Source organism: Paramisgurnus dabryanus, chromosome 6 (assembly GCF_030506205.2).
Source record: "Paramisgurnus dabryanus chromosome 6, PD_genome_1.1, whole genome shotgun sequence".
Taxonomy (NCBI): Eukaryota; Metazoa; Chordata; class Actinopteri; order Cypriniformes; family Cobitidae; genus Paramisgurnus; species Paramisgurnus dabryanus.
This window is the reverse complement of record NC_133342.1, coordinates 22,951,683-22,973,740: the sequence shown is the minus strand read 5'-3', so window position 1 is coordinate 22,973,740 and position 22,058 is coordinate 22,951,683. Positions and strand designations below refer to the sequence as shown.

At 38.4% G+C, this 22,058-nt stretch overlaps 1 protein-coding gene across 1 annotated transcript; it reads left to right on the top strand.

The window, feature by feature from the left end:
- Positions 1 to 819: 819 nt before the first annotated feature.
- On the top strand, positions 820 to 19,766 carry LOC135764277 (ADAMTS-like protein 2). Its single transcript, XM_065275385.1, has 18 exons — positions 820 to 952; positions 2,910 to 3,052; positions 4,042 to 4,117; positions 4,356 to 4,458; positions 4,726 to 4,871; positions 5,954 to 6,077; positions 6,230 to 6,310; positions 6,394 to 6,569; positions 10,428 to 10,860; positions 12,766 to 13,123; positions 14,514 to 14,617; positions 14,718 to 14,844; positions 15,843 to 16,056; positions 17,340 to 17,495; positions 17,731 to 17,901; positions 17,987 to 18,163; positions 18,475 to 18,619; positions 19,216 to 19,766. Exons 1-18 carry the CDS (start codon positions 854 to 856, stop codon positions 19,335 to 19,337), a joined length of 2,955 nt encoding a protein of 984 aa, XP_065131457.1. The 5' UTR covers positions 820 to 853; the 3' UTR covers positions 19,338 to 19,766.
- The last annotated feature ends 2,292 nt before the right edge of the window (positions 19,767 to 22,058 follow it).

Sequence of the window (22,058 nt, the reverse complement as noted above, 5' to 3'; positions counted from 1 at the left end):
ACACATTGGTACCTTAGAAGTACTGGTAACTCAAAGGTATAGCTGTACCAAAATGGTACTGTACATATTAGGATCTTTTTAAAATGTACCATCCCAGTGACAACTTTTGTACCTTTTTTCTGAGAGTGTAGTACAATTATACATTGGCATTATACATAATTTGTATGATATATTCAGCCTTATATATTCATGTACATAATAAAAACCTGTTTACAACATGCAACCGACAAGTTTTATAGCACTATCAGTAATTCTCAAGTAACATCATTTACACCTGAAGTATACACTAAATTGGTTTAATTTTGGATTTCTTAAAATTTTATTAAGATTATTAAATTAAATGAGATGTGTTTTTTTATTTTAACTTTTGGTTAGATTTAGATAGCAATTTCTTCTACTACGAAAACATGCAAATGACCCAAAGTCTGTTAAGATTTAGTATGATATAATAAGCCTAACGTGCAGACAATATTTATTATTTTGTATGTGGCTGAAGTTATGTTTAAAGCAAGAGCATGCATTTTATGTAATATACAGCCAGAAAACTGGTAGAAGAATGTGAGTATAATACAAAAGTATATGTTTTTGAGTATTCTTGTAGCTCACTCAAACTAACATAAGCTCATTTCCTATGTATTCATCCCAGTAGGGAGATGGATGCTGCACACTTTGAAATTTACAAGGTCAATCACAGTCGGTCCGACCAGCCCCCTTTTCTTTTCCTCCAGCAGGTTGTAAAGCCATTAATGCATCAAGGGTTTGTTCACCAAAGACCTCAAAGTGCAAGCCCCTCTCTCTCTTTAGTCTCTGGTGAAGATCAGGGGGGCGAGGTCTTCTTGTTCTCAAATGAGCCATGTACTGTCTATGGACTGCGAGATTCGGACATATTTTACTACACTGCATTGTCCTACTCCTATGGATTATAAATACAGCAGCAGGTGCAAGTGTTAAGGTAAATCGCATTTACTTTTTGCATAGGAACACACGTGAAACACACTTTTTTAAAGATACAGTTTCCCTGAAGTTGCAGCCTTGATCTAACGTTACTAACCCTGCTTTGAATAAGCGCTCTGTTACAAATGCCGGTTGCAATGGAAGCGACAACAGATCTGTGGCGGGCGTAACATCACACTTAAGACGCCAAAAAACACGGGTTGGACAACATCCATGTGCACAGTGTCTTTTTATGCAATTTTTAAATCTCTAGTTTTTGATCTGAGTACATCGTAAGTCTTCATGTCTTCAAATTCCCAGGCTGCATATTATTGTTACGTTTTTTGACCGAAGTTTACGTTTTCACGTTTTGATATCTCGTCAGCACAATAAAAACGTGGAGTGTTTTTATGTGTTGCTTCCTTTGCATTGTTTCTGTGAATAAAGAGTTGATTCAAGGTAAATCAATTGGTTTTACTGCTATCGTAAATATCTACTACGAGTGTCCATAAATAGAGCATCGCTGTTAGTTAACTCAATTGTTTGGTCCATTTATGGGCGTTGTAGTCATTCATAGGGTTTTAAGAGAAATAGCGTCATTGTTTTATTAAAAAAAGAGAGATTTTATACTGACTTTGATGTGTTAATGAGTGCCTTTTTACAAGGAACATGTTCATGCACCAGCAGACTAAACTCAACTGCAGTGACATTTGGAAACTTGTAAGGGTCCACGTGGTGTCCCTTGGGGGTCTCCAGTTGAGGACTACATTGGAAAGTGGGGAAAAGTCCATTGTTTAGTATGTACACATCTAGAGGGCATTCGGATAAAAAACATATGGGCATGCAGACTCTTGTTTGGACAAGCTTAAGATCCCCTGCGTTTGGGGCGGGGGGCTCTGGAGTGGCTTTAGCAAATATGTTTGGGTTTGTAGAGGGGGGCTGCCAATCCCCCGTACTACTATTTCACACTCTACTGTATTTATGTTTCTAAAGATACTTTATAGTGAAAAAAGACACGCCTGTGTTATTATGTCACTTGCAGACACGTGGATTTTATGCTTAAATTTACCATAACCTTCCAAATGTCAATTTCTAAACTGAACAGTGCTCCATTCAGGATGGGTCAATGGGTGCACAGAGCTCTAGGAAAAAAATAAATGCCCTTTGTGTAAATCCGCCTCCTTGTACCTAAATCCAAACGTTGACCATTAAAGCCGGTTTGAGATCAACCATGCTGGGCAGCTCTTCTCTTTGAGAGCTTCAGACTTTCCATGGAGCCATGCCTGTGTTCTGTTAAAGTTCACTGATGCAAAGCTTGAAGAGGAGCGATTAACCTGCTGTCTAGACAACAGGAGTCTGCTTAATTTGCCTACAGTCGCTGGCCTTTCATCTGGCTGGGCTGTTAGGGGGGCTCCATCCACCTCTGTCTCCATCTCTTTCCTAAAACCACCCCGCGAAAAAGGGTGGCACCAACTCAAAAAGAGTCTGTTTTGAAAATTCATTGCCGGACATGGTCTGGGTTTTGAATTTTAGCCAGAGTGCCTTTGCTCTCCTACTATCCTGTTTTAATTCATCTTTATTCTGCACTCCTAGTTTCTTCCCTCTCTGTCTTTCCCATTTATCTGTTATGTCTTTTTTAAGGTCCAGATGTTATTTACCAAATATTATTGTGACACAACAGTAAATTCTTTTCATGCAGTTATTTTAGAGACTTTAAATTGTCTTTTTTCAGTGACCTGTTTTGAAGCAATGGGTCGATGCTAAAACACTAAAATGAGTGAAAAGCAACGCTTCAGAGATCCAAAATAATAACAACAACATTTCACTATTGATCCATTGAAAGTAATAACAACATTAACCCACAAAGTCTTGCACAAAAAGTGCTCTTGTCTCACAGTAATTGGTGTTGTTTACAGATTTCCCATGTTATCATGTAAGTGTGCAGCAGTGAAGCACTGCGTCTCTGTCTTTGCCAGGACAGCAGTGAGGGGAGAGAGGATATCCAGAGGCAGCCAGACGAGGTAGCTCAATGGTGGGGCGAATGGAGTAGCTGGTCCACCTGTTCCCGTACCTGCGGAGGGGGAGTGCGCTCTCAGGAGCGTCACTGTCTGCAGCAGAGGTAAAGTGACAGTCCTGGTTTTACACTTTGGGGGTTAATGCTGTCAGTTTGACCCTGCCTGGTTTGAACCCACTTTTCACACCAGATATTAAGCTTAATGCATTTATTGTGTCTCCTAAAGGTGTTTAGTATTTCATTTTTACTAACTGTATTTTACACATATAATTGCTTCACTGAATTTTGCTCTCAGTGCTTTCTAAATTTATTTTCTACGACCATTCAAACCAACGTAGCTGTTTATGAAGTGGAAATATACTTTAAACTTTCCTAAGCAATCTATTTAATCATGGATGATCTGCTATGGAAAATGAACCATACCAATGATATCATTCATAAAGTAGTTAATTATAGATAATCCATTGATAAGGCTTTACTAGAACATAAGGCTGGAGATTGCCACCATACCAATATCTTCTACAGACTTAGGAGTGTCATGTGGAATGTACATCAATCCACTGGGAATTGCTCTCCGAATGACAAACAAATTTATAAAATGGCTTTCAAGAGCAAATGGTCAAACATTTCGGGAAGATTCCACTGGTGATAAGGACCCAAGCTGAGCCAGTCCAGCTGGCTCCCATTAGCACTTCTCAGTATGGTGGAGGCAGCGAAAGGTGTGTGCATGGGGGAGGGTTCAGAGAAAGCTAGAAAGATGAGAACAATAATGTAACGAGGGGTTTAGAGGAATGGAACCACAAAACCCTGAAGAAAACCAAATATTCAACATCTGCAATGCATATTGTAGATACTGACTACACATAGTTGCATTTACAGTCATGTTTTGTGTGATAGCAGTCAAGCAGAGATCATTTCATGAGTGACTAATAATGTTAAGTAATGAGAGAGATCAATTTAGATGGGCTTGCACATAGATAACCTATGAATAGTTTTACTATAACAAAAAAGTGACAAATTGTAAGCATACAGTACTACACTGTACAGTAAGATACAGCTTGATTAAAACCAAATGCTTTCATACCTGTTTTCAGACTGACATCTACCCAAAACATCAATAGTTCCTTCTGCATTGGATCATCCAGGAAGTATCAGCTGTGTACGAACCAGGTACGACTGATGTATGTGATTTTTATCAATAAATCTTCGCTTATAATGAATTAATTACTGATAATAATGCGACTGCAATATCACATTCATGTTACTGGATGGACTGCTACGTCCAAGCCAACTGGCATAGCTATGCATTCTTACACATGTTGGCTTTAAGCTCTAATATCTGCAGGCTGTTTGACCTGCTGCCTGGCTCACAAGCTGTGTCTTTATTGTTGTCTGGATGTTTGCCTAGCCATGCCCAAACAGCAGAATCAGCTTCAAACAGCACCAGTGCTCTCAATTCAATGCCAAAGCCTTCGGCAGGAAGTACTATGAATGGGTTCCACTTTATCCGGGTAAAAAAGTCTATCAGTGTTCTCATTTTCCACTTCTTTCAGCTTGCCTGTGTTTTTTATCGCTTTCATGTTATTGGTTAATGTGCTGTCCTTCTTATTCTTTGTGTTTGTGTATTTCAGTGTCCTAGACTTTTGCCAAACTCTATAAATTATTTCCACAGTCTATCCCCCCAATGTTAAAAGTGAACTCTCAATGCCATTTTATCTGTAGAGGAACTGTAAAGCTTAGATTGTAATGTTGTTTTGCTGATGTCATCTCCTGTTCAGATGATTACATTAGCATATCCAATAAGCCATGTGACCTCCAGTGCACCACAACAACTGGAGAAAGGCAACTGTTGGTGCCTGCTCACGATGGGACTTTCTGCAGGGATGGCATCTACCAGGGTGTCTGCATTGAAGGCCAGTGTCAGGTATGCCTAAGGAGTATTTGGTGATTGAGACCCAGGGGTGGTTTCCCGGACAGGGATTAGCCTAAACCAGGACTAGGACTTACAGGGTTCCCGCGGGTCCTTGAATCCTTGAAAGTTTGTGAATCCGGGGGAAAAATTCAAGGCCTTGGGAAGTTTTTGGAAAATATACATATATAGAGATACAAGTCATTGAAAGTGCTTGAATCTAATTTATGCAAAAACTTAAAAAAAAATCCATATTATTCCCTGTGTAGTGTACGATAATATCATAAAAATTCTATATGTGCTAAACTGTTCGCTTTAAATGCTTATATATCTTCTGTATTTGAATGTTGATTCATTTCATGCTTTTTTGCATAGTTGTGTTTGACACATGCAAACGTCTCAGGTTACATGTGTAACTGTTGTTCCCTGAGAAAGGAACGAGACGCTGCGTCTCCCTTGCCATACTTCCTGCGTCCCTGTAACGCCGTCATTGGCAATATTTTACATAGCGATATACTTCCTGGCTCCCACTTCACCCTGTCTTTGTCGTTAAGCCTCACCATTGGTTGAATTTGAAATACACATTCAGACGCACTTTCCACTGGAGGCGTCCCCAAAGTGTCACCGCAGTGACACAGCGCAAGTTCCTTTGAAAGGGAACATGTATCTTAAAAGGTAACACGATGTAATCTTGCTCTCACTTGAAATGTGTCCACATTTAGTCCTTGAATTTGAGCGTATTGGACCTGGAAAGTCCTTGAAAGGTCCTTGAATTTGAAGTTAACTAAGGAGTGGGAACCCTGGACTTAGTTTAATTAGGAAATATAATTAGTTTTAACAAACATGCCTTACTAAATACATGACTTGTGTGCTTTTTGAGGCAAAACAAAGGGCACTGATGTATTTTAAGATATATCAGTGCAAGTTGTTTAAAGTTTGGACAGCTCTGACATTTATTTTAGTCTAGGATCAGTCTTAATCCCTGTCCTGGAAACCGCCCCCTAGTGTTATAGAGATGTTGTTTGTTATTTGTGTCAAAAATGATCATTTATTGTATCATGTTTAGTGCAGATTGTCTTCTTTTGTTTCGGATGCAGGTAGTGGGGTGTGATGGGAAATTGTACTCCAGTAAAACCATAGACAAATGCGGAGTCTGTGGGGGAAACGGAGGTTCGTGTTATCGAGTCTCAGGATCTTACCGGAAAGGGATCACACAGTTAGGTATACCTTATATTATTATTCAGGGTTGTGAAAATCATATATTCCAGCAGATTATATTATGTATTTTATAGGTTAGTGAAGTCTCATCTGACTCCTTAGAGATGTGTAATATGAGTATGCAAATAATTGTAATTATTTCAATTTGTCTTTAGGTTATGTGTTCATAACCAATATACCAGCTAGTGCCACAGATATTCAAATCATAGAGCGACGCAAGACTGAAAATATCTTGGGTAAGAGTTTCCTTGGTAGGTTTGTCATGATTCAGGTAAAAAGAAAGAATGTGGAAACAAATGTGTTTTTTCATTCTGTCTAGCGCTCTCTGATGAAGCCGGTCACTTCTTCTTTAATGGGAACAGTGTGATCGACAATCCACAGAACTTTCATGTCGCTGGCACAGTGTTTAAGTACAGGAGGCCAGCTAACCTCTTCTCTGATGGCTTTGAGTACATCATGGCTCAGGGTCCCACCCAGCAGGCCCTGAATGTCATGGTAGGTATATAGGTATGTACTAGAAGCACCATTAACCACGTTTTTTATGTTTTGTTTGATAATACAGTAAAATATATATATATATATATATATGTGCAACATACTGTAAGTAGTGACTTTATTACTGCAGTGTGATATTATGTAAATTTTCTTGGATATTTGTGACACTGCCTGTGAAAACCTGCTGAAAGTAATTTTTTGTGATTTAGAGTTTTTTGAAGGGGACATTTCACAAGATTTTTTTTAAGATTTAAAATAAACATTCGGTGTCCCCAGAGTATGTATGTGAAGTTCTAGCTCAAAATATCATGTAGATAATTTATCTGACATCACAAGGGGAGTCAAATTTCAATTACCTGCTTTTTCACATTCTTGCAGAGAAGTTTTACCACAATTGTTTACTTTTTCACGTTTCTAGGTTCATAAAGGCACTGGGGACCCAATTATAGCACATGTCCCCTTTAAATAAAATCATCCTACATAATGTAAAGAACATTCTGTGTTAATATAACCTTGATATCTTTAACACTGACTAAGTAAGGTCATGTCAAAGATTAAAATCATAGTAAAATGAATGGTTGAAATCAAACTTTAAAGCTTGTTATTAGTGCTGTGACGGATCGCAGTTGATCCGCGATCCGTACGGATCCGCAGTTCGGCTCGCATGTGATTCGCAGATTAATATGCAAATTTAAGTAGGGAAAGGTTATCATTTGCCTGTGTTTCTAAGGCTTGCAAATGTTAACATTCAAGTGATTTAAAACAATATTTAAATGTGATTTAAATGTGTCCGGTCCAGCTCCCGTCAGTCGTAATCATCCCTTCAAAGATCAGAACTCCTCATGTGTAAACTATATAGAGAGTTGCGATACTGTGTCTGATACTGTAGTCCATTAACACACATTTGCTGAATAGAGCAATAAAAAAAACGTAACGTTTTTATGTGAAGCCACTGTTTATGCTGCATCTTCTTCCGGAAGTGCCGTTTGGAATTTGCCCTCCGCCTGTGTGTTTGCAAGCGTTTAAGTGCCCTCGATAGTGCATATACGGAGAGTAAGCCAACATAAAATATTTCTGTTATTGAGAGGGCACGTACACACAAAATGATCTCACAGTATTCTTTTTCTAATAAAAACATTTGTTTATGTCTCAAGTGTAGAGTCTACAAATTGTAGACTCAGAAAAGTCTGTGCTTATTTGGTCTTAAAGAGACAGTAACCTCAATTAACCTACTTAAAGGAACACGCCCACATTTTGGGACTTTAGCTTATTCACTGTATCCCGCAGAGTTAGATAAGTCCATACTAGGGTTGTTGCGGTGACAGAATTTTCCCACCGGTTAATCAGCGCGTGACAAACCCGGTGTTACCGGTTTCACCGGGTGGGAGGGGCTTATAAATGGACAGAAGTGCGCATTTTACTTTCACTTTTGAATTAGATGCAACTGTTGTTTAAATCCAGCGCTTGCGTACGCTGCGTTAAATCGCGTATGAATTTGCGTGTAAATGCGAGTGCAACTGCTGGTTTAAGTGCTTGAGTCAATGTGCGCAGGTACTTCTGACAGAAACCCACCAGTCCCAAGCAGAGCAACCGGCTATTTCTCCATAAAGCGCTGCTTGAATTATGGGTTTATTATTATTCTTAATGAAAAACACAACAACAAAACGATCTCGCCTACATTAAACATCATATATGCATCTTATAACAAAAACGAGTAAGCACGCGGCTTCTGCCATCGTCTGCTTGCCGCAGTCTGAGGAATTAATGAAATCTGACACCCGCAGCCGCTGCTCTGTGATGACGCGCGTTCAGCTCCGCTAGATTCAGACAGCAGACACATACAGTTGTAAGTGTTTGCTCTCTCTAACGAAACTAAATGATTTAATTACAAGAAAATATCAAAACGACGGTGAAAGACGGTGTCGCGGTGGGCAAGTGATCTAACCGGTGAGAGGCTGAAGCACCGGTAATCACCGTTTCACCGACTATCGCAACAAGCCTAGTCCATACATACCTTTCTCATCTCCGTGCATGCTGTAACTCTGTCTGACGCAGCCCCCGCTAGCTTAGCTTAGCACAAAGACTGGAAGTGAATGGCTCCAGCTAGCATACTGCTCCCAATTAAGTAAAAAATATACCTACATTTTCCTACTTATATGTTGTGATTTGTACAGTCACATCGTGTACAAATAACAAGGTCATATGAGACACAGACATCTTTTATTAGTATAATACTGGGAACTATATTCTCAGGCGAAGCAGTGCTGCTACCTGAGTGAGAAGCCCCGTGGTGAGGAGCAGAGAGTTTGCTCAGAGTTTGAGTAACAGAGTTAGCGATAGTTAAGATAGTTAATGTATTACGACTATTTTCAAAAAACGGAATTTGCCACACGGACAATGAAACGTGCTGAAGGATACAGCCATCACATCGATCGTACAAACAGGACAAAATGGATCACCTGCGGCTACAGTAAGTGTTCCGTTATGTTTTTAGATGACTAGTTTACTGTAACAGTGCCATTAGCTAGATGTAATGTAATGTTACTGACACTATAACGTGAACAGGGTGGTCACTACTATTGCAGTTGTTCCCGGGCTCTATGTAATGTTAATAATTATTATGTTGTCACGAACGCGCTCTATCACCCCAGTAACAAAAGAGGGGTGCTTGAGGTAACTCATGACGGTACCATTCGCCTTGATATTGAATCAGTTTACATTTTTGACAAACAGTGACCTGGTTTGTAAAATAGTTGGCTACTGTCTGTGGGTTCATTGTGCAAAAACAATTTGCTTTGTGCTATTACTTTTAACTTATTCTATAATAATAATGATAATAATAATTATTTGTACACGGTGTGACTATACAAATCACAAGATATAAATAGGAAAATGTTATTGTTATGTTGTCACTTATTGGGAGCATTATGCTAGCTGGAGCCATTCACTTCCAGTCTTTGTGCTAAGCTAAGCTAGCGGGGGTTGCGTCAGACAGAGTTATAGCACGCACAGAGGTGAGAAAAGTATTTATGAATTTATCTAACTCTGGGGGATACAGTGAATAAGCTAAATTCCCAAAATGTGGGCGTGTTCCTTTAAGTCTGTGTCATTAATGTTAATCAAACAACCCAAGACAAAGAAAAAATCACTTCTGTGGCTCTATAATAATAATAATAATAATATTTAATTCGTACAATAAAGACAGTGTTATTGTTCATTTAATTTGATTTCTGTACCTAATGCTAATTTAGACCTTACTTAATGTGCTTTGTTAATGTAACTTTGTTCTTTTTTTATAAATGTTTGTAATTTCTTTATTTATTATTCGATTTTTCCTACCTCTTTTTTTTGCTGATCCGAAATTTGATCCGATCCGTGCCTCAAAAACCGTAATGTGATCCAAACCGTGAGTTTTGTCATCCATCACAGCCCTACTTGTTATCTTGTAATTACATTATGACACTTTTTGGGGGATTTTACATGCAAGGTCAAATTTGTGACACAGTGAAACTGTAGCTGTCACAAAAACCTGAAAGTGTGTTTTCAATGTGGTGCAATGTTGAATCTTTTATATACGTGTGACCACATGAAGTCCCTTAAAGACAAAAGTTGTTACTGCAGATAAATTGTTAGCATGTCTTTGATTTAAATCAGCTTACATCAGCAAGGATTAGCCTATTGTTATTTTTGCTCATTTATGTTGCAGTTTTTTTCTTACCGGCCAACTGGCGAGTAACCCCTCTGTTCGCCAAAGCCAATGTATATTTGCTTTTGGCCCTTCATGAGTGTTAATTTTGGACTGCTTTTGTAAGTTATGTCTATTTCGAATGCATGACAGGCTGTTTTCTTTATTTGAAGTATTACAACCTCAACGGAAAGATGCCTCACATCACATACGAGTACACGGTTCCTCGATCTCCAGAGCCAAGAACAGCACCTCCCATAGCCTCAACCCCTGAGCAGCCTCAGATAAGCAACCTGATGTCCATGACTTCCAAAGACACTTCACCAGAAGGGAAGAAAGTTAACACGTCCTCCTCAGAGCTGTCCATCGCTCATAATGAAATAGAAGGTCGTAAGCAGTATGAAAAGAAGGGGAACCAGAGCGCTCCCATGGCTCCTCAAGAAAACGTGGAGCTGCGTGTGGGCCCCGAGGAGCTGTTGTGGGAGCTCCAGGCCTCTGTAAACCTCAGTGAGCTGCCTGGTCTGGTATTATTTAGACCTGCCAGTGAGGTCCTTCAGAATGAGCTAGATGATGAAATGCACCATCTTGAGGCACAAGGTAGTTTTGGTAAGTAGTATTAATTTGACTGGATTTCATTTCATAGTTAAGGTTTCGGTGAAGACTTATATTCAGTCGACCCTAATGTTTGGGTGTTTTTTTTTTTGGGTGAAAGCTGTCTTGTGAAATTGGTAGCACATTTGGGAACTGCACTCGGGTCTGTTAGTAAATGTAAACTGCTGCTATTGATTATACATCTTTTTTGGGAATATTGTGCCATGATTCTGATTGTGATACTAAATAAACAAAAATCGAAGTGAAGCAAACATGATCCAGTTTTAGAAATTTAAGATTTCTACTTTTGTTACCTGATGGTGTTGATAAACAGCTCTTGCTGTTAAATGATATTCAGCTTTTGTGTTTTGAGTCTTAAACTAAACTACTGGGATTTGATGTGACCTTTCATATCATCATTTAAGTGGTTGATTTACTTAAATGGATAGTTCACCGAAAAATTATTAACTCACCCCCAGGTTGTTACAGACCTGTTTAAATGACTTTGTTCTGCTAAACAGAAAGGAAGATGTTTGTAACAAAGCGATCAGGGGCACCATTGACTTCAAAACTATTGAAGTCTATTGCTTTGGATAAAAGCGTCTGCCAATGCATAAATATAGTGATTATTTGTATAGGCTTTTCAAACCATATTACATTAAAGGGACACTCCACTTTTTTTTGAAAATAGGCTCATTTTCCAGCTCCCCTAGAGTTAAAGATTTAGTTTTTACAGTTTTGGAACCCATCAGCTGATCTCCGGGTCTGGCGGTACCACTTTTAGCATAGCTTAGCACAATCCATTGAATCTGATTAGACCATTAGCATCGCGCTAAAAAATAACCAAAGAGTTTGGATATTTTTTCTATTTAAAACTCGACTCTTCTGTAGTTACATCGTGTACTAAGACCGACGGAAAATTAAAAGTAGTTGCGATTTTCTAGGCTGATATGTCTAGGAAATATACCACCATTCTGGCGTAATAATCAAGGACTTTGATGCTGTAACATGACTGCAGCAGGCGTAGTGATATTACGCACTGCCTGAAAATAGTCCCCTTGGTAACTATTTTTGGGCACTATGTAATATCATTGCGCCTGCTTCAGCCATGTTACAGTTTTAAATAGGAGAATTATCGAAACTTTTTGGTTTTAGCGCAATGCTAATGGTCTAATCAGATTCAATGAGTTATGCTAAGCTATGCTAAAAGTGCTAGCGGCAGACCCGGAGATCAGCTGAATGGATTCTAAAACGGTAAGAATCAAATTTTTAACTCTAGGGGAGCTGGAAAATGAGCATATTTTCAAAAAAAGTGGAGTGTCCCTTTAAATTGACATATACAGTATTGTGCAAAAGTCTCAGGCCACCATGCCAGAAATAGATCTGTTGTTTTTGCAATGTTATAGTGATCATATATAATTGTTTCTCAGTCTCTTTAATAGAATTCATCCAGAAAATACAAGAAATGTGTTTATATTATTAAAAACTGTATAAAAATGTAAACTGATATGTTAAGTTTTTAGGGTAAACTCCCCTTCCCCTTGAGCAATAGCAGGAATCTGCAGGATCTCTTAAACCTGAATAAAATTAAATCCTAATTTTAAAGAAATTAGTCTTTTTACTTCATTATGCTCAAAAACGTCAAGATGTGTTTAGTGCCAAGAGAGGTCACACTTAACACTGATGATGCCTAAAGAAGACATTTAGTACTGAAAATGTCTTTTTTTACATATTTCCTGTATATTCTGTTTGTATCTTTATAAAATAGATTGAAAAATAAATATGGATGGCCATTAAAACCTCTAAAACAGACTTTTGCACAGTACTGTATGTTCCCAAAAATCTTATCCATTAGAAAAAAACAATACACATCATGGACCAGTTGATTCATTGATTTTGAATATGCTTAATGTTGTTCAGGTTCTGACTCCAACTTGATTGATGGTGATTCGTCTAGTTCCAGTGACTCCAATAACACCTCTACACCAGTTCTGAAGAGTCTCTTTTACGATGGGGTGGCTTGGCCCTCAGGCTCCAGACAGCCCTGTAAAGAAGGTTCAGCACTCTCAGGGTGTTCCATACTCAAGCTGAATTCCAGCTCCTCTCTGGATAACAGCCTGACCCTGGAGATCTTCCCAGGCAGTCTGGACATGCACGATTCGGAAGGGGAGCCTATATTCGAGCCGTATTCTGAGCCCAGGACTAACGACTCAACAAACCGGTCCATCCTTCTCCAGCTCCACCAGGTGGAGCCAGTGCAGGCACCCCACAGCGAGAGGTCAGAGGGAGGGCATAAGACAAAATTGAGAATGTTCTGACATATTTATTGCCACAGTCTAGCCTGGGTTATTATGGATGGAAACGTGCACCAATCTTTCAAAATTTTACTACATCCATTCCACAGATGTGCTTGTTAGGATAGAACAAGATTTGCAACTTTTAGTTCCAAAGCATTCGCCCGCAAAATTCCCAGAGGTCAGGTTAACATGAAATTATGATAAAGAGGTGAAACATTTCTTATGTGGGGATTCAAATGCTCCGCTGTAATTCGTAGAAACAGAATTTTGTGCTGATCCTGTTATAGACCAATTAAACGGATCCTCCAGCCAAATATCAAAATTACCCCATGATTTACTTACCCTCAAGCAATCCAAGATACACATTTACATTTATCTGACACTATTATCCAAAGCGACGCTCGGGAATCGCGTGAGTCCAAGGTGGCATCGTAACTGGAAGCTTGTTATTACGTTTGAAATATGGATATTTTTCTTATAAAATCGCATTGATTATCTGCAGAAGAAACCCATTGGAGCCGTGTTGATGACTTATGTGAACGATGAATGCACTTTTTGGGGGGTTTAAAGCATGGGTGGGCATTCCTGGTCCTGGAGGGCCACTGTCCTGCTAAGTTTAGCTCCAACTCTTATCACACACACCTGAATGCCATTTCCAAGTCATCGTGCAGCCTTTGAATAGATTTTTCAGATGTGTTTGATTAGGGTTGGACCTAAACTTTGCAGGACAGTGGCCCTCCAGAACCAGGAATGCCCACCCCTGGTTTAAAGGGATGGGACTACAGATGGAAATTAGCTAGTAGCTAAATCTTGTGCAGAGCATCTTTTCTCTGTCTGAGATTAATGTTTGTCTGTGCATTGTCCTTGATAAATAAAGAAATAAAATAAAAATAAATAGTTCACCCAAAAATGAAAATTCTATCATATTAAGGGCATAATTAAGAAAATGATTCTATGTTGATGAACACGAAGGAAGACATTTTGAGGAATGTTTGTAATCAAACCATTCATGAGCCCCATTCACTTCCATAGTAGTAAAAAAGTACTATGAAAGTGAATGGGGCTCACGAATAGTTTGATTACAAACATTTCTCAAAATATCTTTCTTCGTGTTCAGAATTTAAATTTTTGGGTCATAAATAGATTTTTCATTTTTAACTATGCCTTTAAAGTCAGAAGTTGTTCCCTGATCCCTGTTTTCACCCATTATAAAGCTTGAAAGAGCAAGGACATGTGTCAAAATAATTCCAAATGTGTTCGTCTGCAAAATAATTTTGATATTTGGGTAGCTTCTTAAGTAAACATTTTTAATCTTGCTCCTTATTTTCTTACCTGTTCCCTCCCTCCCTCTCTTTAATCTTACTCTAATAGTAATGAGTTTGAGGTGGAATCTTTGGATCATGACATCAGCACGGCCGACATGTACAGATGGAAGGTATCAGCGTACGCACCCTGCAGCTCCACATGCACCACAGGTGCGACTACCAGCACAACATACACAGCATAACAGACTTATGCAGGTTTCAGTTGTATATATATATTGTGCAAACTTGACGTTATGCTCTGTTTCTGCAGGTATAAGCACATCTTATGCCTTATGTGTAAAGTATGATGGGACTGAGGTGGATGAGAGCTACTGTGACTCTTTGACCAGACCAGAACCCACACATGAATTTTGCACAGGGAAAGAGTGCCCGCCCAGGTCTGATACTGACACTGCTTACTAGTGCTTTATTGTAAGAGAAACATTATTAGAAATGTTAAGCTGTCCATGTCATAGCTTAAAGATCTGCTTGTAGTACACCATGCCTAAAGAGATATTCACAGTTATTTTAACTGATCAGTCAGTTTATAAAAACAAAGGAAAACAACCTATACAGTGGATGAGACCAAAGTGTAACTACATTTTTTAGATACGATGGGGCGGTATCCCGGAGAGGGCTTATCCGAGCCCCAGACTAAAATGCATGTTTGAGCTGCTTTAATTTTAAAGCACCTTGCACTGACATATTATTTTAACATATCAGTGCCATTGTTTTGTCTCAAAATGCACACCAGTATAGATTTGTGTAAGGTTTTTTTGTAAAAACTACTTAAATGTCCTAAAATAACTATGGCCTAGTCATGGATTAATCTAAATCCTGTTTGGGAAATCGCCACTGTTTAACACATGCATCGTAACACATGCTTATCATGATAGTTAGCTGTATCGATATTTTTGCACAGCCCTAATGCTTGGTAGACCTATAAAAGCGTAATCATTTCACTTTGTGAGAAATTTTCAAGCAAAACATTTTTAAGTCCACTATTTTTGGACCCACCAGTACACCTGCCCATTTCATCCCAAAGTTATTTGCAGTGGTATTCAGGAACATGCAACAGCTAGAGTAGATTTCAATTTTAGGCATTATTAATAATAACTTTGAACCTTTTTTGTCACCTACCAGTCATGCTTTATATCTGCTAATACTTTATGGGAATATTGACTATGCTGTACTACAGTGTATAGTCTACTGATTATAATAAACTTAGCAACTTTACTGTCAACTTTTTCTACTAGGCCTAACTCTCTCTGACCCTAAACCTACCCCTAACAGTATATTCTCTCATAAGAGTTAGTTGAGGCGTAGTTGGAGAATGATTTATTATCAATGGAATGTCAAAAATAATTGTTACCCTGTTTGGTGAATACTGCCACAGGTGGGAAACCAGCCGGTGGAGTGAGTGTTCTCGGACGTGTGGGGAGGGGTTTCAGTTTCGCACCGTGCGCTGTTGGAAGATGCTGGCACCGGGATTTGACAGCTCTGTGTATGATGAAGTTTGCCAGGCTGCCGAGCTACACAAACCCATGACTCGAAAAGCCTGCAAGAGCAAAAGCTGTGGCCCTCAGTGGGAGATTTCAGACTGGTCTGAGGTCAGCTTGTGAAGCATTTACTTGAACCCGTGCATGTGAATTGAATGTTATCTGTGTATGTCTGTAGCTATGCTACATATATTTGCAATTGTAATATAGATGCTGATTTATTTGCGAAATAGAAATGGATACATTTATACTATTATTATGCTATACTGCTGTACTTTTGATCACTTATTAAACATGAAGGATGTATTTCATGCCCCACCTTTAACATCAAGCGGAATTGCAGTCTTTTGGTTGAACTGCATGATTGGTCAATTATACAATGTTGGCTCAACCAATAAGGTGGGAGCAGATGGGGCGAATATGTGACCCTGTTAAGAGATTAGGAGCATCAAAATTTGATTTTAATCATTGATTTCAATCTTTGGCCTTAGTCATTATAAAAGGGACACTCCACTTTTTTTGAAAATATACTCATTTTCCAGGTCCCCTAGAGTTTTTACCTTTTTGGAATCCATTCAGCTAATCTCCGGGTCTGGCGGTACCACTTTAAGCATAGCTTAGCATAATCCATTGAATCTGATTAGACCATTAGCATCACGCTAAAAAAAGAACCAAATAGTTTGGATATTTTTCCTATTTAAAACTTGACTCTTCTGTAGTTACATCGTGTACTAAGACCGACGGAAATGAAAAGTTTCTAGTCAGATATGGTTAGGAACTATACTCTCATTCTGGCGTAATAATCAAGGACTTTGCTGCTGTAACATGACTGCAGTAGGCGTATTGATATAACGCAGTGCCTGAAAATAGTCCCCTGCCATTCAAAGTTACTAAGGGGACTATTTACGGCTGCTGCGTAATATCATTGCACCTCCTGCAGCCATGTTACGGCAGCAAAGTCCTTGATTATTACGCCAGAGTGAGAGTATAGTTCCTAACCATATCTGCCTAGAAATTATTCATTTCCGTCGGTCTTAGTACACGATGTAACTACAGCAAAGTCAAATTTTATATAGGAAAAATATCCGATCCGAAAAATCAGATGTTTAACTCTAGGGGAGCTGGAAAATGAGCATATTTTCAAAAAAAGTGGAATGTCCCTTTAAAGATATCTGTGTTATACTTGATATTACTAGTATATATTATTTATATAGAAAACATTAAATCACAAAAAATGACTTTAGCTGGGTTTTCAAAGGCAGGGTCACATATTTTGGTACTGTTTGGTACTGCTAGTGGTGCAGAAATGACACATTTTAACTTAATTTGATAAAAATAACAGCCATGCCAGCATGAAATCATGACTGGTAATGTAATGTGTTTTGTTCTGATAGTGTTCAGCGAGGTGCGGTGGTCGTGGGGTGAGGAGTCGTGAGGTGCGCTGCTCTATGGATGCCAGGCTCTGTAACAACTCCACCAGACCAGTTAGCCAGAGAGAGTGCGAGGGTGTGCCGTGTGATCGCCAATGGACCGTTTCTGAATGGGGACCGGTGGGTTTTTAAAACTTATAAGGAATATGTTACCAACAGGCCAACACCAGTATTGTGTTTTGACTCATTTATTAATTTGTTATATTGTATATTTATTTTCTTCACCTTCTTTATCTTGGTTAAGTTCAGATTTGTTCATTCCTATATTTAACTGTCTTTCTTTTTATTCATGTGATGAATAAACTTGTCTAATAAAAATAATAATATGATTTATCACCCGTTCTTCTTCTTAAAGTGCTCGGGGCTGTGTGGGGAAGGTCGGATGAGGCGTTATGTGGTGTGTAAGAACAGCAATGGGAAGGTGATCTCTGATTCTCAATGTGATCCAGAGCTCAAGCCGCTCGCTGTGCATCCATGTGGAGACAAAAACTGCCCCGCCCACTGGGTGGAGCAAGAGTGGGCACAGGTGACCCCCTTTTGCTGCACAAATGATTCTTCATCCACCTATCTGCTAAAAAAAACTTTAACCGTATTGTTGTTTTCTCCAACAGTGTAACGCAACATGTGGGCGTGGGGTGAAGACGCGGCAGGTTGTGTGCGCGGGACTGGAGGGTGGTGTGTTTAAAGAGTTTCTAGAGCCGATGTGTGACAGGTCCCTCAAACCTGCGGACAGTGCGGCCTGCTTTGAGAGACCCTGTTCCAAGTGGTTCACCACGTCCTGGTCACAGGTTAAGATTATGGATATGACACATTATGACACATATGTTACACATTTGGTTCATGAAAGATTGCAAGGGTTTTATTGTCATTTGTAGATTCTGGGATTTGTTCATGTGAATGTTCCCACTGGGATTACTTTCAATTGCTTAAGACCATAAAAATTTTATGTAACCCTAGAAACCCTACACAGCCTGTATATACTAAGACTATTTATATCAAACATTCGTTGTCTTTAGGGGTCTGTGAATATAGTTTGATCAAATTATACTTGCTTTATTTGTTTGATGCTCACACTTGTGTGTATCTGTGTGTCCTGCAGTGCAGTAAAACGTGTGGGATTGGAGTGAGGGTCCGAGAGGTAAAGTGCTATCAAGGAGAGGAGTTGGGCCATAGCTGTGACTCCACATTGAGACCCGAAGCCAGGCAGAGCTGTGAGGTGCTGCCGTGCACCACTGAAGCACCAGGTACACAAGTGTTTTGGCAAACCGCAGTACTGCAGATGAGTATTAACAGATGCATACTGAGGTTTGGCTTGAGGCTGTGTAAAGCTTGTATACACATAGTAGATTTCAACAAGATGTGCTTTGAGTATAGATTTAAAAGCTTTAACCTACATTTGTATTTGCTTTAGGATGCATCCTGGCTTGGCTGTTATTTGATCATGCCAGTTTTTAAGTCGTTTGCGCTGTACTTTTAATGAAACGCAGCAAGAAGTGTGTGTTGAAACGAACGGCTCAATTAAAAGCACATGCGCATCTATCTTGGCACAGCACAGGCTAATTCCTGTGAAATTTAGACCAGATTAATGCTTTGTTGTTTTTAACTTTGTAGGGCAAGCGCATCATGCGTGTTGTTCATTTGCCAGCCAGTTTTGTGTTTTTGGACAGCAGTTCTCTATTAGAGATTTAGTGGGAACATCTATACTAAGAATTGCCCTTAAGTGTGAGAATTTCTGTGCCGTTAACAGAATAAAACAAAACTGAAATGTTTACTCAACATTTCTACCGCTGTATATTCAGTATTTTATGTTTATGTCTGAATTCATTTTCTTATTCATCAGCTGAGGATGCATGTCAGGATAAAGTGACGGCTAACTGCGCCCTTGTCCTGCGGGTGAAGTTGTGCACTCATTGGTACTACAGAAAGGCCTGCTGTCTGTCATGCAAAAACAAGAGCCAGTAAAAAGTCTTTCTGGCCCCTCACTGGGGCCCTCTTTATACTGAACGCACTGAACCCTAAACTGTACCCCTGTGGTACCCCCGGTAGAGTTTACTCTACTAGACAAGCCCTTCAACCTCACGGCTGTCAATCTCTCCTAAAGTACATAAAGAAAGGTGCTATAATAAAAGGCCATTGGCCCTACGTAAGCCCCACTGCAGGGATCCACTAAAGGCAGCTTCTGTAACTGGACTGGGTTTACTGTGATAGAGACTGCGTACAGTAACCGTCAAGACAACTGTACGGACCCCTTCTCTATACTGGACGCCTCGATCTTGCTCTAACACACAAACACTAACACACAAATCTTATGATATATGTACAAAGTTTTTAGTTTTGTTTGTTTTCGTGTTCACTTTTTGTCTTGAAGAAATAAAACCATTTGTTTTGGGATTTGGTGTTGATCTTTGGATACTCGCAGATACATTTTCACCCATAAATACTTCTTAATGATTCTTTATTGTGATGTTTATAAAATGTTCACATCAAAAAACTGCAGATAAAAATAAGTTAAGTTTGATTTGAAACAGTTACCTCTACTGTGAGCCAAGTTGTGTCACTTTTTAAGTCATATTTTATAGACATGTTATAGACAGTTTCTCCTCATATTATTAATATTGATTGCAAATATAGCTTGCTCTTTACATTATTTTTCATTTCTTTTATACAATTTGAGTTTGGGGCAGTTTCCCGGACAGGGTTTATCCTAGTCCCAGACTAAAATGCATGTTTGAGCTGTCTTGATTTAAAAACATCTTCTATTGACACATCTTAACAAATATCAATGCCATTGTTTTGTCTCAGAATGCACATCTTTTATGTTTCTAGTATGTAAAACTACCTAAATATCCTAATATAACCAAGACATAGTCCTGGATTAATCTAAACACTGTCTGGGAAATTGCCCTTGAATCTACCCCACAGTAAATATGTTAGCACATTTTTGGATGTAAAAAAGGTTAAAAAAAAATACACTTCTTATTTTGAGGATTTTGTTTATAAATGTTTAAATAATTGCCAGCAGAGGCACAAGACTGTGAGTCATTTTGATGGCCTACAGTTGGAACATAGTGCTGTTGGGAGGGATTTGTGGCCATTAATCTAAAAGACTCACTTTGAATGCCAACCCACAAGAGAGAAATGTTGTACAAATGTTGGCCTGTAAAAGCCATTAAATACATTTTCAATGACTGCAGAAAAATCTTCAAAAGTATTGCTTATTGTATAATGTTGTTTGTTTAAATCATCTTTAATTATAATTAGGTTAATGTACAGTAAATAACAGTTTGTTGTGGATATGTAAAGTTTTTTTTTACCTAAAATTAATATCTCATTATCACTGTTAAGTAAAGCTTTTTACTAAACCACAATAGGTGACTTAGCTGAATCCTAAAAATCCTGATGTAATTAGCCAATTTCATTGAGTAATAATAAGCAAATCTCTTTATTACAGATCAAGTTTAGGATGTGTCTACTTTAGTTTGATGTAATATTGGTTTAGTAACGCGTTTAGCAATTGAGAATATTTCCCATGACTGTACAGATTACTACCTTGCCTCATCTCTGTACTGAAAAAGTAAACTTTTGAAGCCATATCTCATTTCCATGCAACGTCACTAACAAACGTAAAAACAGCACTGGCACTGCATGACTAAAAAACAGATGTTTGTTGCTGAAAATAAGTTATAAACTACACCATTTTCAAAATCATAACATGCCACACACGCAAGTATATTTGTTATTTAAATAAATAACAAAATGTCCAACCATATCAAAATATAGAGAATATTTTACTTTCAAAGGCACTGCACATGTATTTTTCATGTTATAGGCTTTAAATAATAAAACAATAGAATATATTATTTAAATGATTTCAAATTAAGATCAAATGCACATTATTGTACATATTGGTACATAATTGCCCTCATTTGCTAAAACCTAGGTTGGAATAGCTGTAAAAATAGCAAAGATCAAATTAAGACAACAAAATCTTTTTTTAGTTTTCTACATAAAATTATCCTACATAATGTAAATAACATTCTGTCCAAATATAACCTCGATATCTTGAATACTGAGTAAGGTCATGTCAGAGATTAAAATCAATGTGAAATCAATGATTAATACACTTTGATGCTCCTAATCTAAAAATTTGATTATGAGATTTAAGCCTGGATTTTACAGACAAGGTCACGTATTACAAAGTGACACACTTATTGCTAAAAAAAACAACGCTTTGTAAAAGGAAAATTATATCACTATTGAATGTCAAAAGGATCCCTTTGTTGCATTTGATGCTTCATTTTCAGTTCACTTATTTCTGTACATTGTAATACAATTTTCTGCTGTGTAGCAATGCTGGTTTAGTATGATGCTGAAAATGTTAGAATAATGGATTTGCTTACCAAGGAAGACTTTTAACACCCACATGAAATTCAATCATTCGTGTTAATGGGAAATAAAACAGTCACTTAACAGCCTTCACTCTTCTGTCGCTGCTTCTGAAGGTGCAAACATCTCACAACAGCAAGTCTCTTGTTTTCACCAGCTTAAAGACTGCTTCTATTTTTAAATGAAGTAAAATTTGGTTCATTATGCTCTTAAAACTTTCAAGATTTATCCTTCACAGGAATTTACGAAATACAGTCCTAACATGATGTTTTAGATGCACGCTTGCATTCACTTGCT

Coding starts and splice junctions, on each gene's coding strand:
- LOC135764277 (XM_065275385.1), top strand. CDS start 854: ATGTACTGTCTATGGACTGCGAGATTCGGACATATTTTACTACACTGC. Junction 953..2,909: donor CAGCAGGTGCAAGTGTTAAG/GTAAATCGCATT, acceptor TGTCTTTGCCAG/GACAGCAGTGAGGGGAGAGA. Junction 3,053..4,041: donor CGTCACTGTCTGCAGCAGAG/GTAAAGTGACAG, acceptor ACCTGTTTTCAG/ACTGACATCTACCCAAAACA.